General features: G+C 43.3%; 1 protein-coding gene across 1 annotated transcript in view; it reads right to left on the bottom strand.

Annotated features, from left to right (window-relative positions):
• Positions 1 to 18,297, bottom strand: part of GPC6 (glypican 6) — a 1,113,953-nt gene extending 1,095,656 nt beyond the window's left edge. Inside the window, exon 1 of the mRNA XM_047083452.1 lies at positions 18,138 to 18,297. Within this exon, the coding sequence (XP_046939408.1) occupies positions 18,138 to 18,297 (160 nt within the window). The remainder of the gene's footprint in view (positions 1 to 18,137) is intronic.
• Between the last annotated feature and the right edge of the window lie 611 nt (positions 18,298 to 18,908).

Genomic DNA, 18,908 nt, shown 5'->3' with positions numbered 1-18,908 from the left:
TTAAAAATAAATTTTAACTGACCTGAACTGATACAATAAGTAAGACAGTCCAGGTTGGTAACAGCTTAAAATGGAATTCAGAAAATTACAAGTGGTTCCTATGAGCATTCCTGTGGCACAATTTATTATTCAAAGCCTCCATCGTAAATAGATCATTCCAAAGGTGGTACAATTTGATTGCTTTATCCCTAGGCCTGACTTTTTAAACTAACTTTCCTCTCTATCAATTTCTTTATCTCCCAGGAAATGTCACTGCAATTTATAGTACTCTTTACATTTAACTTCTCTAATCTTTTCAGGCATTTGAAAATTGCTGTCAGTGATAGCTAAAATATGCCACATTTTGAAAAAACATTTTGATAGACATATACCTATATATAGTAGGTGCTTCCCTGAGAGAAACAGTAGGCTTTAAAACAAAGTGAAAGCAACAAACTGCGGGACCCACACAATAAACTCCGGTCTATATGTCCATGAATTGATTTCCACTGGCTTTACCTAATAGGATTTATCAGCTACACTCTTTCAAAGAAAACATAAGGGTGTCTTCATGTTACATCATTTAATTTTGATCTTACTTAACGTTGTCTTTAAGTGAGGCCTGGCCCCCCCCCAAAAAAAAAAAAAGTTTCTTATTATGTCCAATCAAGGAGTGGTCAGTTATTTATTGAATACCTACTGTGCTTAAGCACTGTGCTCTGGAAAGGACAAATACATACTTAAGTGCCATCAGCTACCACATATTACGTAGGCAATTTTGGGAAACAAAAATTAAGTGATCAATTTTAAATGATTTAAGACAACAACTTAAGGAGTCAGGAGATGGTGGGGGGCACTGGGTGGCTCAGTAGGTTAAGCATCCAACTCTAGATTTCAGCTCAGACCACGATCTAACAATTCATGAGATAGAGCTGAACATCAGCCTCTGTACTGACAGTATGGAGCCTGCTTGGGATTCTCTCTCTCCTTCCCTCTCTGTCGCTCCTTGGCTTGCTCTCCCTCTCTGTCTCTCACAAAACTGAATAAATAAACATTAAAAAGAGTCAGGAGATCGCAATTTGATTAATTACCAAGCCAACAGACAAATACTACACAAGCATGGCTAGAAGGAGAAAAGAGGAACTGGGTAATAGGGCAATTTCGTGAAGAATAATTTGAGCTAAACTGCTTTTTAGTTGGTAGAGAAATCTGGAAAGGACAGACCAAGCACTGTCATGAGTATTGGCAAGTGCAGTGAGACACGGAAAGAAGAGTAAGTTTAGTGAAAAAGGTTTCCTGAGACAGAAATTTCTAGAGGAAGGGTGCTTGACACGAGGTCAGTAAGTAGTTTTAGTTCTTGAATGTCAAACCAAGATGGTTGAAATTTATTCTCAAGCTATTGGAGAACGAAGTTGACTTTGACGGTTTGAGGCGTAAACCTGAAGCCAGTGGTTCTCAAAGTGTGGCCTAGATACCTTCAGCTTCAGCATCGCCAGGGCAGTGGGCTCCATCTCAGATCTACCAAATCAGAAACTCCCAGAAGGGGACCCAGCAGCCCACAGTGGAATAAGCCTTCTGGATAATTCTGATGTACACTCAAGTCTGAGAACCCCTGCTTTAAGGAAAGTAAAATAAAGCCATCATTCTTGAGGACAGTATGCACAACAGGAACCTATGAGAACAGCATAAAAGAGAAGTTTCACAGTCAGCTCCAAGAAGACCAAAAAAGAAGAGAAAGAAAATGTTTTTAAAAGATTTGCTATTTGACACTTACCAGCATTTCAAGATCACCTTTTAACGTTCTATAAGAGCTTCTCTCTCAGAAGCTTATCATAAAAGGAAATTAAAAATGACTAAGTCTTACAGCGGGGATTACAGCCTACTAGGTTTCTCTCCTCTTCTGAATAAGACACAGGAAGATTTCTCATCACGATACATGTGTCAGGAGGGAATTGGGAAAAGGAGAGCTAACATTTCCTGGAGACTTCTGTCAGTCTGTTCACACGCATTATGTGATTTAATCCTCACAAAGAACACCATGAGCCAGGCTATCTTACTGTCCCTTTATATGCATGAGGACACTGGGGTTCAAGGAGGTGAAGAAAACTTCAAAATAACCAATGAGTAAGCACAAAACAAGGAACTAAGTCCTTTGGCTCCTATATGATGCCATCTGCCAGAAATCCCAAAGATTCCCACATAAACAAAGAACTGATGTCATTTCCAGTTCACCTGATAATGTAGAGATGCCTCGGAAGTTTCCATATTGTGTGTGTAATGAGGATAATATTCTGCAAATATTTCACTGGCTCGATTTGGTCTGCCCCTCAATATATTGTCTTCTATATATTGTCTCCACCTCCAAAGCTATGAGTGTCTCTTCTCTGACCTCTTTTGGTGACAAGTCTCCAAGCCTGGATAAAGGGCTTGAGGTCCAGCCAGAAAGAGGACAGGTAGCAAACCCATCCCTGCCCCGGGGATCTATGTGAAGAAGGGAGGTTCGCCACATTTCCCGGTTTCTCCTCTCGGAGCTTCCCACCAACACAGGAAAGCCACAGAGATGAGGGATTCCTAGCGCTAAGTGTTTCGGAATCTGTAAAGAGACTGCCTGGTGGACTGCTGGCAAAGATGTTCAGAGGGAGGGCTACACCCACACCTGGGGGGCAGGGGGGGGGCGGGGGGCACAGGTCTGGCCCAGTGGTCTCCAGTGCCCTCCTGGGTAGATTCAGAATGCCACTGAGTTGCAGACCAGAAAGCGTGTCACGCTCCCACCATAGAAGGTGATCAAAGTTCTAGAAGCCAGGTGAGGAATAAACCAGTGATTCAGGAGGCCTACGGGGCCAGAAAAATCCAACATCAGGGTGAGTACTCCAGGAAAGGGGGCTACCGGTTCCTTCCCAAGTTGCACAAGAGCAGATCACTCGGCAGGCCAACCCCAAACGTTAGCAGTGCCTACAGGCCAGGCTTAGCCCTGGAGATGGGAGGAGCCCATAGAAACTCACTCTTCCCCTTTCTTCCCATGTTACTCCCCACCCTCATCAAGGGATTGATCTTCTTATCTATTATTTGTTATGTGAGGAACACGTATATAGCCTTTATTGTATGCCAGCCGCTATTCTAAGAGCTTCATAAATGTTAATTCATTTAATACAATCACAACGATGAGTGGAGGGACTCTGTGTTATTATCCTTGTTCACGGACAAAATAGAGGCAGGGACAGGTTCAAAAGAGCTAAGCGGTAGAGCCGGGACTCAAAGCCAGTCTCTGCTTAACCACAGCGCCAGAGCAAGCTTCCCACACGTTGTTACCTAGAAGAGCTAAACTAACCACACTAAATTTTAAATTTTTTTTTTCAACGTTTATTTATTTTTGGGACAGAGAGAGACAGAGCATGAACGGGGGAGGGGCAGAGAGAGAGGGAGACACAGAATCGGAAACAGGCTCCAGGCTCTGAGCCATCAGCCCAGAGCCCGACGCGGGGCTCGAACTCACAGACCGCGAGATCGTGACCTGGCTGAAGTCGGACGCTTAACCGACTGCGCCACCCAGGCGCCCCTACTAAATTTTAAATACTAGACCATGCTAATACTTTTTTTCTCATGGGTTATGTGAGTGCACAAGAGAGGGAGTAGGAGGAAGAAGAGGAACAAAAAGGGAAGGAATTGCGCGTCTAGTCACATCCCCTGTTCACTGTAGCGTTTCAAGTTACGCGTATTTTCAACTTTGGGGGGAAAATGGTGGCAGTTCACATACTTACCAAGGGTCCCTCCAAAAGCTTCAAAACAGGTCAGTTCCTGGAGTGAGGGGTGAGGACTCATTGGCATGGCTGTTCTGCTCTTACCTCGCAGAGTTACCACTGGAAAGCTCAAATACAAGCACTGCTTGGACCTAAGTGAAATCAAAAGACATGCTATTTCTCTAATTTTTTATTTTTTGAAATGTTTATTTATTTAGTTTGAGTAAAAAAGAGAGAGAGAGAGTGCACCTATGAGAGAGGGGAGGGGCAGAGATAGAGGGAGAATCCCAAGCAGGCTCCACGCTGTCAGCACAGATCTCGATGCAGGGCTCGAATTCATGAACCGTGAGATCATGACCTGAGCCAAAACCAGGAGTCAGATGCTTAACCGACTGGGCCACACCCACGCGCCCCTACTTCTTTTGAAGAAATTTTTACTTTTTAAAAAGGAAAAAACGTCCAATTCGACAAGTGTCCCTCAGTTATGTTTAACTTTTTCCTCAAAAGTCCACAAGAAATGCTACCCTTCTTCAACAGACCAAAGCTTCGTTTAAAGGCCTTCAAGGACACTGTGCGGGGAAGGCATAGCTCTCCTTCAGGAACATCTCATACCCTAACCAACAGAAAGACAGAACTAACACCCGAAACAATAGAAAGGCAAAACAAAGGGAGACTGGATAGAATTCTAAAAGGCGAACCGCACTGTTTGTAGCGTATTTCTGAAATGTTTAGGATGAAAACGAACTTAAAATAAGTATCAGGACTTTTAGAGGCTTCATGGGGTTCCATTAATTATTTTTTTCTCCCTGATGAGATATCACCAAATGGGCCCCTACTAATGGTGACACGATCCCGGTTCCCGATGAGCAGGAACATGGGGACACACAGCCCAGTAAGGTTGGTCGGGCCGACGGTATTGACAAGACTTCACCTGAGATTTGGTTCCATCTTTCAAATCTAACATGCCACCAAATAGGTCCTGGGATACGGTGTTGGTACAATATCTGTAAAAAATGATTCTTTCAGGGAGGAGGAAAAAAAAAGAACAGTGCTTTCAATGTTCAGTATCCTTTACATCTGCTGCTCAGCTGGAAACACTGTTAAAAGGCCATTAGAACCTTAAGGTAACAGACCTCCAATGCTATGAAAGCCACAGAGCAATTTGCTGTTTGTGTTAGGAGGATCAGCCCCAGCTACTTCCTTTTCAAAGGCTGAAAACAGCTTCTGTCACGAGCCGTGAAAATCAATTCCACAGTAACAGGGCTGAAATGTGGCTGAAGGTGGTATACCTACGGGCTGGCGCTGCACACCAGAGCCTCCTTCTGGGCATCCGTGGCACCTTCCAGAAGTCCCGGGCAGCGGCTCCCTGGCAGTGCCTGGGAGGTAATGAGCAGCCCGGGGCTTCCAGGAGCCTCCGGGCTTATCTCGTAGGACACTGGTTCTCTCGACTGCTTAATTAGGTTAAAATGGGAATCGAATCGTCGCCCTGAAAGAAGATAGCTTTAGGAACCGTGGATCCGAGAACAGGCTGCTCTCGCTGATTCGTATTCCATCTTTCTATTTTTCCTGATTATAGTAGTTGTGAGCGAGGCTCATTTTTCCCAAATAATACTGTTTCAAAGCCTTTCAGAACACAGAGCATTTACAAACTTTTTTCAAATACAAGGTCACACTTTTGAAAATAAACATTTCAGGGGAATAACGATGGCCTGTCAAGAGTTGTACTTTACCCAAATGAATGGCAAGGAAGGTTAAAATTCACTTTAAAATGCGTATAGGTTTTTCAGTTGTAGGAATTTGTCATTCCGGTTATAAAATGCAACCTTAGTTACCACACAGAATTAAGATCATTACAACCTGTATTTTTATATATAGTCAACCCTTGGAGAAACTGAAAACCTTTCTATAATTTACTATGTTCTGGATAAGAATAAACTGCCACTCTTAAATCATAGCAATCGGCCTACATTTTCGCATGTAACTTCTTGTAATAATATTTATCTGTACATCAATAACCCCAGGCTGAGAAATTGATTCGAAGTTAATCTGTTAAATTAATATAACAACAAAATGAAAAAGTATAATTTCATGGAATTTTTTGCTGTGAATCTGTGATGCACTTGAATTGCTATTTCAACTGGAATTTCAGTATGATTATATGTATTCTTGACTAAAGAAAAAAATGGATTTATATAATTTTGTGTCTATTGTTCAAAACATCATAAGGATCTATGATTTTATGAAACCTTCAAGTTATTTTTTTAAAGAAGGGAAGGGAGTCATTGAAAAGGAATTATCCATAATAATTTTGTTGTTGATGACATAAGATTTGCCATTTGTAACCTATTTTATATTCAATTGAAACTGACCTTTTTTTATGAGAGCCATGTGGTAATATAAGTGAAATGAATATATTCTTTATTGCAGTCATATAAAAACTGGCCTATGCTTTTAACGTAGTACTTGACCTCCTGATGTCTAAATACCCCCAAGTCTGTGAAAGAATATTAAATAAGACACCACATAATCAAATGAGTAGTAAAAGTACAATAAAAGCCTTTCACACATTAGCACTTGATAATGTAAAAGTAAGAGTAAACTATGTTACCTAAGTTCAATATAAATATATAGCTAGAGGAAAAGCTGTAATAGATCAAGGAGTGCTCAGAATCCTACATTTCCAAATTATTAATACCTTATTTTCCAAATAGAGCTCCCAATATGTCAAAGATCATTTAAATTCTTCAAAACCATTTGTTAAACCTTTTGCTGTAAAAAAGGAAAAAAGATGCTGGGCATATTAAGTTTCATCATTTTTAAGTTTTAAAAACTCCCAATCATTGGGATTTAGAAGAAAATAGGATAAGCAAACAGCTAAAGTATGGGGAAAAGTATTTTCTTGCTTTTTCAGGAAAAAGTTAAGTCCTGTCATTTAAAAATCTCTATAAATCTAAAAGCATAGAAGCAAGTTCATTTCAAAGGTGCAACTGACTTCGAGCTACTCTGACCCATTAAGAAAATAATTGAAAATTATTCATTTTAAAAAGCAGACCTCAAAGTAGTTTCTCTGCAAAGAAAATACTTGCCTCAACCTTACTGCAACCTTAGGAGGAAACACCTCCAGTTCTCTGAAATCCCACTGAGGAGCACTAGCCCTTGCTAATCTCAGCTGTCCTGGGGGCACAAAAGAGGAAGCCAATTTCTCAAGAAATCCAAGAACTGTAATAAGGAGCAAACACACCAGCCAATCAAGCCTACAGAACACAGGTGTGCATGCCCTGAATGTATTATGCTACATCTTTAATAGAATGTGTATAAAAATGAAGACTGACCAGCTCTAAATGTAGTCTCCTTGCATAAGAGTCTAGAGGTCAAGAAAAAATGGCTAGATCTGCATTTAGTCCAGGAAAAACAGCTCAAAGGAGCAAGGAAACGGAATCACTCTTCCCCAAAAATCTTCTGAATAGGAACCTCCCCAAAGAAACGAGCCATACCCAAAGAGAGCCTGTCACATTAGCAAAGAACAATTGGGATCCTACAGTTAAAAAAAAAAAAAAAAAAAACCTGAAAACGTCAACCAGTTCCCATTTAAAGCAATGTTGTGGTTCTCTCCTACTCAAGCAGATATGCGCCTGCAGCTGAGTTGGGGCCCTTTTGTTCCATGCGTAGGTAGTTCTGGATTGAACCGCTCCAACCACTTTCTTTCCCTTAGTCCCCCTAGTGGCCAAAGCGAGCGTCTAAAAGAAGTCAGAGGCAATGGGGGAGGAGGACGACTGAAATGCAATTTGAATCAGAGACACTCGGTGGGTTGAGATTCTTAAAATCAAGATGAGAAATAACAGAAGTCATTGCGCAAATTTGACTGTCTACCCTGACAAAAACCTGTATTTAAAACCACAGTGAATGCACCCAGAGTTTGGTCCCCAGAGACTCGAGATGGTGCCTGGACCAGCATTAGCATCACCTGGGAATCTGTAAAAAATACAAATTACAGGCCCTACCCAGGAACAATGAAAACAGAAACTTTGGGGGTGGGGCCGAGGCATTAGTGTTTAACAAGCCCTCCTGTATTTCTGATGTTTGATAAAGTTTATGAAGCACAGCTTTAGCTAACTGCTTCCCTTTCCTGGATGCACATCAGAAATACTAGGGAAAACTGAAAAAGAAAGGAAGAAGGGAGGGAGCAGGCCAGGAAAAAGAGTGCCCTGTCTCAGACCAATTAAATCAGAGGATCTAAAGATGGAGCACAATTTTTGTTGTTGTTGTTGTTGTTGTTGTTGTTTAATGCTACCTCACATGATTCCAGGACAGCCCTGGCTTTTTCCAACTCAAAAGAGCCAGCTGTTAAATTTTCAGGAATTTTGTAAGCTGGTTGTTAAACTGTTAGTGGCTTGAAATCCGTCATGGTGGGAACATAGCACAGAAATTGGCAAATGCTACAAATCAGATCTTCCCACACCCTACCCTCCTGAAAGCTAACTGCTAAACATGTGTCAGTTCACCGCTGGCCAGAGTTGAGAAATACTGGACTCAAGTAAGAACGCCAAATACGTAATTGATTCAGACAATCTGAGTAATTCTTCTCAACTTCTCCATTACCCTCAATTCCTGGGGATTCTTAGGAATATTACCCAAGCAATTCAGTGGCCATATACTTAAGGAAGGTGAACATCAGCCCCTGTCTGAGGGTGTAGCCACGATGGGTCCAAGTCAACAGCCATGATCTTTTCCTTTCTCTTCCAGGCACCAGCACAGGAAGCAATTCTGGAATGAGAGGCTGGGTAAATCTGCTGGGGGACTTCTGAGTTAATCTGTCTCGTCAATGAGGAGATAAACATGGGACGAAATAGCCCTACTGTGTACCTCTGGGCATCATAATGAAGCTTTGGCTCTTAGTATTCCAGCAGCCATCTTCTTTCTGTAATGGAGCTGACCTGTAGAATGAGGAAAGCAGAGACAAAAGATGGAGAGAACCCAAGACCCTCATGATAGTGTTAACTTCCCACTCTCTCACACGTAGAACTGCTCTGTATTGGAACGTATGTGAAATGATGGCTTTCCCTGATTGTGGAAGACAGCCAATTCAGGATTTTTTGTGACCTGCTGCCAAAAGTATCTTAAATGACACAGATGATTTCAGGCAAGAATTTCAACGGCTTGTCTTCTTTAAACCCTTTTATTGGAACTTCTGAGTAGTAGGAGTAAAGTTTTTCAGTTGTTTTTTTTTTTTCTTTTTAATGTTGCCTCTTCCCTGCTGACCTCACTCACCCCTTCTTCTCACCTCTTAACCTCGTCTTGGCCCTTGGCATCTCAGGCTTTAGTATCTAAATCAGCCCCCTGGCTATCTTCCTTCCCGCCTCCTGGGCCTTTAATAATCCCTACACTATTCCATCCTGTTTATAGTGCTTGACCAATCTAAAACAATACTTTCATCTTGTCATTTCACTGCCAAGAACCTAGAATGATGACCTACTTCCTGCCACATAAAGGCTAGGGTTTTCAAGGCCCATCAAAAATACAACCCCACTCTATTTGTTCAATATTGCTTCTCACAAATTCTTAATTGATCGCTTTCTGTAGTATCTTCCAAACGTACTACTTTCCTTACAAATTTAACCCCACCCCAAATGCCGCCTTCTTTCATGAGTGTTTGTCAACTGCTAGGCATCGCATCGTTCAATGTCCCTGTGATGGTTAACTTCGTGTCAGTTTGACCTGCTTAAAGGACACCCAGATAGCTGGTAAAACATTATCTGTGGGTGTGTCTGTAAGGATGTTATGGGAAGAGATTAGCATGTGATTCAGTAGAAGGAGTGACCAGTGTAAGGAAACATTATTCAATCCTTCACGACCCAAAGAGAACAAAAAGGTGGAGGAAGAACAAATTCCCTGTCACTCTTCTTTAGCTCAGACATCCATTTCTCCTACATTAACATCAGAGCTCCTAGTTCTCCAGCCTTGGAATCTGAGACTTATTTCCACTATCCCACAGTACTCCACCCCACCCAAGGCCTTCAGCCCCAGACTGACTTACACCTCCACTCTCCTGGGTCTCCAGTTCACATATGGCAGATCATGAGGCTTCTTGGCTTCCATAACCTCTGGAGCTAATTCCTATAATAAATCTCCTCATATGTATACCTATATCTATATGTGTATCCTATTGCTTTGGTTTCTCTAGAGAACCCTAATATCCTCCAAATTAAATTTTACCCCTTCCTCTCAGCAAGGTCAAATAACTCTCTTCATTTTATGATTCCAGTCATTACAACCAGAAACATATTTGGTACTTATGCCATGGACATAGCATTGTTTAAATATTGGGGAGTGAAGTAACAATTTAATTCTTCATTTTGGTAAAAATTTTAAGTTATTTTTTTACATTCCCATAGGACAAAAAACCTGTGACTTAAATTTCAAAATGGCACAGCTGATTACATACATTTTGAAAACTCTATACTTTCTGAGAGTTAACTCACAACTCACCCCACCCTATTTGGGAAATCTCTCTCTTGGCCACACAACTGTGACTTAAGTTTCAAAGTGGCACAGCTGGTTACATATATTTTGAAAACTCTATACTTTGAGTTAACAACTCAAAGTGAACTGTGAGTTAACAACTCACAACTCACCACCCTCCCCCCATTTGGGAAATCTCTTTCTCTCGGTCACACTGATACTCTTAACAATCCTATCTATGCTGGTTTAATGATACTGAGTTTTGTCTCCACTAAAAAGCACACATAAACTATGTCAGAGTTATTTACATGGCCTTGTAAACTCAAAAATGTTTCTGGGATGCATGCTGCTCTCTCTGAACCTCTCTCTTTCGCATATACAGAGACTAGTTCGTACTCACTGTCCATCACATAGTACATATCCAGTGAATGACTTTTGATTAATTAATGGTCTTTTGGTGATACCAAACTTACCTCTTAAATATTTCTTTTTTTAAAGGAAGTATAATTGACATACAATATTATATAAGTTTCAGGTGTACAGCATAGTGATTTGACCTTTGTAGACACTGCAAAATGATCACCTCAGTAAGTCTAGTTACCATCCATTACCCTCCAAAGTTAATACGATACCCTTGACTATATTCCTGATGCAGCATATTACATCCCCAAGACTTATTCCGTAATTGTACGTTCGTACTGCTTGATCCCCTTTAACCGTCTTGCCCCCTGCCCCTCCTCCCCTGTGGCCACTACCAATCTGTTTTCTGCATCTAAGAATCTGGTTTCTGTTTTGTTCGTTCGTTTTTTTAGATTCTATATAAGTGACACCACATGGTATCTATCTTTCTCAATCTGACTTACTTCACTCAGCTTCTAAATATTTCTTGAGTCTTTCTACTTCATTCCATTTCCAGGCACTGCTCTAGTTCAAGCTAACATCTCCTCTTCCTGTATCTGCTTTTCCTCCCCTGAAAGCCATCTCTAGAAAGAGACCAAGGTAACATTTCAAATCAAGTCCAATCCTGATTGAAACACTTCTTCAATAGCTTCTCACTGCCCTAGGCTGAAGGCCAAGGTCAGCGCTGTGAGCTCCAGGATTTCAGGGCTGATTAAGGAAAGAGACAGGACCATGAGGTGGCAGCCAGACACAGAGAGCTTTATTTGGGTTGCACTTTGACAAGCTGCCTGAGAGGGGAAGTCCCTCATAGCTTGAAGCCTTGTAGACATAACAGAGGGTAGCCACTACCAGAAGGGGAGAAGGCTCAGGAACTCCTGGAGAGGGAAAGGGGATTAAGTATCTAGGTAATGTTGTTCAGCCTTAGAGTGGAGAGGGCAGCAGCTTGGATTTTCGGTTGTTGTTTTGTTTTGTTTGTTTTCGTTTCTTTTAGGCCCCAGGTTCATCCTATAAATGGTTAGCAGGCAGGTGTTACGCAGCTTTGCAGGATACACAAAACAGGCAGGGTCTAACTGGTTAAAACTCAATTTCTTTGGGCTGTGTTTAAAACAACCAGATGCATAAAAATTTGACTTAAGCACCCACAGCTTTTAGAGCCAATGGTCCGTATCTGCGATGAAAAAGTAAACCATAGGGTCACGCTGCATGGGCCATCTTTGAACACTGTATACAAGTCATTAACCTGGCCCACTTGCTCTCTGGTCTCTCTCACACCCTTTCTATTCACAGGCTGTTTTCTCCAGCTTCCAAACTCCTCTCATGCTTTCAGGGTCTTCTAACCACACAGGTACTAAGTCCTCCTGAGCCCACTGCCCACTGCTCTTCCTCAAGAAGGCATTCCCTAACCCCACGATTAGATCAGATGCTCCGATTAAATACTGTGTCACAGTGCCGGTATCTCAGCCCTTGATTGTGAGTGGTCCCTTAATTTCCATTTCCCTGCTGCGATTAAAATCCCCTGTGGCCCTATATACAGCGCCTGGCCCAGTGAATTACACATAGTAGGCATACAAAAGATATTCACTGGATGAGGGGAAAAGAAATGCCTAAAGAAAATACAGAATGAGTTATAAAAATAAATCGACAACCTGGATAACGTGTAAATGTGGAATCAGATTTCTATTTTTCTTTGTTACTAACTGGTGCATTCATTTAAAAAATATTTTTCATCCGAGGTTATTAAAAGCTCTTAAATACTGCCATTCAGGACTACTAGAAATTTTAAATCTTTACCAAGACTTACTGCTATGAAACCATTTATTTACAAATATGCCATCCCAGGGAGTCCATTACACTTTCAAACAGTATGATGTAAATAACTGAAAATTGAATAATACTGAAGAAATCTACGAAACTATGCAAAGTTGAATTACATGTCAGCTAAAGAATTTAGTAGAGCAGAATTTGGTCTGCAAAGACATATATAAGCACCAAGAATTTAGTAGAGCAGAATTTGGTCTGCGAAGACATATATAAGCACCAAGAATTTAGTAGAGCAGAATTTGGTCTGCAAAGACATATACAAGCATATGAATATAAGAATATTCAGTATTCTGTTTATACTGTCAAGACAGCTGGCCTTGCCAGAAGTCTTTTGAGAGATGTGAATTAAGGGGGAAGAAAGTCTTTTGCAGGCTTAAAATATAAGCTAAGACTAAGCTAATAAATTATTTTATCAACATTTCCCTTCCTACAATTTCTATCCTAAACTCATATTTCTGTACAAATGTAGTGACTGAATTGTAGGTCACTTTGGTTTAAAAGGACTCAATTTTGTATTTTGTAAGTGTTCATAAAACTCACCCATAATCATAAAAGAACATTAGTCACACTCTTACATAAATTACAATGCAATGTTTATACTATAATACTTTAAAGGACATAGTGCTGTATATTTTAAGTCACTTTTGATAGCGGCCTACATTTCTACTCACAAGCTATTAACCATGTGGTACAGTTAAAGATGTGAGTTTTATGTAAAAAAGTGTATCAGTCAACTCAAATGAACTCTTGTTCTCAATGATGACATATTATCCTCTAATTAAATCAGCTAAGATAACTGTTTGCAAGGATAATTCTAAAATTAATTCCCAAATCAAGAGTTTAACAAGTGGCACGCCTAATAGCCCAGAGTTTAGACTGCCTTGATACCTGGAATTAATGCAATTCTTTTAGAAATCTAGTGACTTGGCAAATCATAAAAAAACAAAACACAAAATACATTTGAAGTTCAGCTAACTCAGACCTCTCACACTGTTCTTCGGAAGAATTTTAAAGACAACTAACTACAGAGAGGGCAAAGGAATCAGAAATCTATGAAGCAGGCAGTTAAGTGGAAATTAAATAATTTATTTCAAACTAGGGTATTTAATGTGTGTGTAAAAGAGTAAAGTTACCAAACACTTTTTTTCTGTTTATGTTAATACGATATCTACATGCAAATCGGAAAAAAAAGGTAGTAATGGCAAATGTATTAAGTTAGTTGGGGGGCGGGGGGAGGTGCAGAGGGAGGGAGGACAGGTTCCCTGAGAAACCCAGCAGAGAAAGGAAAGGACTGTTGTACAAAGACCAGGTGACATGAAGCATTACATATTCTGAAATTTGACAACAATTAAAGAACTTAAAGAAGTCACTAGTACATCAGCAGAGTACAAGAGAATATTCTTTCTTAATTTGAAATAGAATTTTGAAATAGATTTGAGAGTAGATTTGAATAGATTTGAATAGAATAGAATTTTGAAATAGATTTTTAGAGTATTGAGATTAATTCATATTAAAGAGATGGGAAAAAGTTTAAAGCTTTCTTTATTATCCACCTGTAGCCCAACTCTCCAAACACCTGCGACACAAAAAGGGACAAAATACTGAGAAAACAACGATACTTCTTTCCTCATCAGTGGAGATAAGCTTCCCTCCTCCCACTACCCTATGATAACTTCCTACAGCAAACTTTGTTGAACCGGTAGGTCCAGAATGATGAAAAATACCAACACACGTTCTTTAGTTTCCACCTTTTATGTAACTACATAGATACAATTAAAAAATCAGGGAAATGCATACACACACATACAATTTAGTGATGGCAGCATGGCCAATTCCCGAGAACATAAAATTCAAATTCAAAGTGATTTTGAAAAACTGTTGATGTTGCAAGTAAACAGGAAACTATTCAGCATGAACTATAAGGCAATACACCTGGTGACTGGTAACACCAGGCTATATATACCTATTGGTGAGGAAAGAACTGATTTTGCACACATTCGTTCAACAAATGCGGAATGGCAGTGGGCAGGATTAAGTCTACGACTCCAGTACCTGGAGACTGATGGCCTGGGTTGCAACTCTAGCCTCACCGCTTTCTAGCGGAGTCATTCTTGGGCAAGTTAATTATTTAAGTTTCTGTGTTGCTCAGTCCTTACATCTATAAAATGGGGATAATGATGATATCTACAAAATTACCAAAAGGAGTCAATAAGGCAATGTTTAATGTTTTTAGGAGCAGGTAATATTTAAACAGGGGCTGGGCACATAGTAATTTCTACATGAGGGATTGTTAAATACGAATGCATTAGATAACTAATGGAGAAAGTAGACATGTAGGCCAATAAGTCACCACTAGTCAGCTCCGAGGGGTTATAATTAACGACTCCAAGAAGGTTCAAGACATAAGGTAGTGGCCCAGTAAGCATAAAACAGCATTCCCTGAATTGCCTGGTCTTTGAAGCAGATGTTCTTTTCAGTTCTTGAGTTCTTTTAGGAGTTTAGAGCCATCAAGAGGAGTCGGGATGGGAAAATGAGATAACATTATGGACGCTCAAAGAAAGACTGGAATGTTTCATATCTACCTTTGATCAAAACAACACTCCTAACAAAGAACTTGACCCACTCACTGCTCAATCCCTTCCCAGAAGACAGAACAGGAGAAAATAAGCAAGCACACTGGGAAGACTTTAGGCTAGTTACGTGGAAACATTTCGATACCACAAGAATTACGAAGTATCAGAATGGATGCTGAGAGGGGCTCGCGAATCTTCCCCTTTGGAGGTCTTTCAAACAGGACAGATAGTCTATCTGATCTGCCTGGGATGGCTTAAAATCAGCACTGAGTGAAGATTGATGGTGCAAACTGGCCCTTAAAGGCCTCCCACGCACCCTCTGAGAGTATAACTTTATATATTACCCATCACAGCCCCTCATCTATTGAGTTTGAAGAACTCCCTTTTATCCTAGAATAGAAAAGGGCAACACTATTTCACAATTGTGAGTTCTGAGTAAAACTTTAATAATGTCATGATGAAGCATAATGTCCTTATTACTTCTCAGTTATTTTACCAGGCAAACTACCTGCAAATATCTTTCAATTAGAAACAGCCCTCATGAATCTAAATTATGAACAGCAGTTCCTTTAAATTCATGTTCCCTGGCAGACTAATGGCATATGCCATTTCTCAGGCAAACCCTTAAAAGTCCAAACAAGGCAAAGGATGAAAAGGGAGTTTAAAGAAAGGATAACCACCATACACTAGATGATGAAATGTAAATAGTATCAGAACTAGGGAAGAGCCAAAGAGTGTTTTTCTTTAATAATGGGACATATTTCCTCCGTGGTTATTCCAACAACAACATGTAGCATTGAGTAATTCATGTTGAATATATATGTGAATATATATATATATACACACACATACATACATATATATATACACACACACACAATTATCTTTTAATTCATGTGTTTTCCTATCACATGTGCCTCTGACCCCACAGTGACCTCTATCTTGACCATTTCTACCAGCATCAAAGCACATCAGGGTTAGGGCAAAGTCAACAGTACCCTTTAGCCCTAGAAAGTGAGTTTAACAAAAGTGCACGTTTCAGAATTTAATAGCTAATTAGTGAGCACTGTAATTGTCAGGAGGTGGAGGGGGAAGAAAAAAACAAAAAGCCCTGTAGTTAAAAAATCTCCTGAAGGATTTATTTTAACCACTGGAAATGTTCTCAGGAAAGTAAATGGGGAGTACAGAAACTATTTACACTGAAAACCTTCACTTTGATATTAAGGAGCTTTGCGTCATGCCAAGGATGAAGTGCAGTCCCCTGAAAGTCCCATAATCCACTAAAGAATACCGAAACAATTTAAAAATACTGAACTATTTTCTTCTCTGAGATATCATATCTGAAATCATGCTGGGAAATATCTGTGTGTTTAAAAGATACACTTTGAAAAAGCCCAGATTAGAGGAGAAAAAGTTCCTCGAAGAAGTGAGCCACGCTATAAAACCTTTTAAAAGTTGAATTCCCTGAGATTTGGGGAGGAGAAAAAAAGCAAAGCTGATCCTTATCAATTAATTAAAAAGAATGAAATAACAGTAGACAAAGGGGAAGGAGAGTTAAGAAACTTAAGGAGCTGTGGGGGCAGTCGCTCTCCATTCACTGATTAACAAATTAAGGAGTTCTGGAAAAGGGAGAAGAAGTGACAGGGATAGAAGAGTGGACTTATAATTCACCACAGGTTCCGCCTCCGACTCACCAGAGGCTGGCTACGTCTGGCTCAGAATTGAAAAAGGCTCCCGGTACATAATGCTCGGCGCTGTTGGCGTGTGTATGGGCTATCTCCACACACCCCACACACCCCCATGCTTCAATTTATATAAATGTGTTCATTTCGGTAAAAGTGCAAACCTTCCCTTGCAGGGTGTGCAAATCAACCGTAGTAAAATACCAATTCCATTACGTATAGAAACGGGGATGTTTTAAGATCTCTGCAAAGAGCTTTGCCCTCATCGACCAGCTCTTTGGCAACATGCAGGGAGGCTGGTGGAGATTTAGCGTTTTGATTTGACCATCCGAGGTCACTGAGGACTTCAACCGCCGGGTGTGAGCGGCCCGCGCCCTCGCAGCATCTCCCGGCCTCTCTCAGTCTCCCTCAGCTGTGCTGCCTCGCAGCCACAGGATTATCTCTCCCCGACACGTTTCATTCACAGAGCCCCGGAGAAGCTCCGAGTCGGTTGGAGCTAAGAGCCGGAAAACACGCACTCGGGCTGCTGCACAAGTTGTTGGAGACCGAGTGCTCCGCACACGCCGGCACCGAGATAGGGGGTGGGGGCTCCCGGTGCAGGAATGCTAGTGGCCCGGCCGGCGGGCCACCCAGGGCCCACGGACCCTGGGACAAACCCACCGGCGAGCCACCCGCCTAAGTTGGCGCGGCTTCTGAGAACAGGCGGGCGGCCGAGACCGCGCTCGCGTCCGGCCGCCGCGCCGGGGGTGTCCCCCGAACCACTAGTGACCAACCGCAATCTGGAAAGCACTGAGGACCCGTAACGCGAAAGCCCGCCCCAAGCCCGAAACCGGCAGCCCGAGAACTCCCCAAACCGACCCGGAACTGCCGACGTGCGGAGGCCGGGTCCCCCGGTGGGGTCCCCCCGCCTCGCCCGCCCCCCGGCCCCGGGCGCCGTGCGCTCTGCCTCCCGGAAGGATCCGGTGAGCGGAGCGAGCGGCTAGGGGAGCCCTCCGCGACTCTCCACCGCCCCCGCCGGCGCGAGGGCGGGAGTGGGGAAGGCGCCACTCAGACTGTGGCGCTGGGCAAACTGCGGCCGCAGTTCTTCCAAGTTTGCCTGAGCGAGAGGCGCGGGGTGGGCGCCCCGCTCGGCGACCTGCCCTCGCGCCGCGGCCGCCCCCGGGCGTCCCGGGCTCCCAGGCCCGCTCGGCCGGAGCCCGCCGCGAAGGGGGCGCACGGGCGCCGGAGCGGAGGGAGAGCGGGCGGGAGGGAGAGAGGGCGCTCCCGCGTGTGCACACAATGAGGCAGCCGAGACGCACACCTTCCCCGCGGGAACAGCCGCCGGAGCATCCGCCGCCCGGCGCGGAGGCAGGGCGTCCGGGAGAGCCCTGCCGGAAAGTGAACACCAACAACTCAGCAACAGGGGGAAGGAGGAGGGCGCCGGGCGGCCCGGGGGGACGTGCGGTCGCCCAAGGCTGCAGCCTGCCGGGCCGCGCGCCCGCGCTTACCTGCGATCTCCTGGTAGGGGATGTCCGCCAGGCTGAATCCCTTGGCACCGTACGCCTGGCGGACCTCGCCGCAGCTCCGAGCCTTCACCTCCGCCCTGGCCGGGAGGGACAGCAGCAGCCCGGAGAGGGGAAGAATCACAGCCCAGATCCAGGAAGGCATGGTGCGACGTGCAAATCCAGCTCGGTAAACCCCAGGGCCCGTGCGCTCTTCACCTTGCCCCTCGAGCCGAAAGCCCGCCAGAGCCAGCGGCGCGCTCCTCGCCGCTGCCCAGCGTCACCCCCTTCCGCCAGCCGAGGGGACGAGCCGCGCAGCCCTCTGGACTGCGCTCAGCAAACTTTTATAAGCCAGATGGAGGATGGCAAGCCAACCAGGGCTGGCTGGGAAAACAGCCGCTTTGCTCCTCTAGCCCCCCAGATCGAAAACGGTGCAGTCAAAACGAGAGAGAGAGAAGGCAGAGGAATGTTTAAAAAACCACCATGGGGGTTCAGAGCTGCGATCCGACTTCCGAGCCGCAGAATCCTAGAGCGCTGCGAGCTCGGCTCGCCCGAGGGTGCAGCGAAGGTGGGAACGCGCGCCGGCTCTCCCGGGGAGGGAGGAGGCGGACAGGCGAGCGCGAGTGTGTGTGAGCGCGCGTGTGTGCCGGGCCGAGCGCGGGGTTCTTGGGGACGCGTGTGCGTGGAGGTATGTGTTGGGGATATACTGGATCCAGGGGAAACCTCAGCTTCACACAGGCTGAGGGAGCCTGTGAGAGTCCTCCTGAAATAGGAAGA

The sequence above is a fragment of the Lynx rufus genome, unplaced genomic scaffold, assembly GCF_022079265.1.
Source record: "Lynx rufus isolate CCGP_SWC_20201006 ecotype Redwood Valley unplaced genomic scaffold, mLynRuf1.p SCAF_1, whole genome shotgun sequence".
Taxonomy (NCBI): Eukaryota; Metazoa; Chordata; class Mammalia; order Carnivora; family Felidae; genus Lynx; species Lynx rufus.
This window is presented reverse-complemented; position numbering and strand designations above follow the sequence as displayed.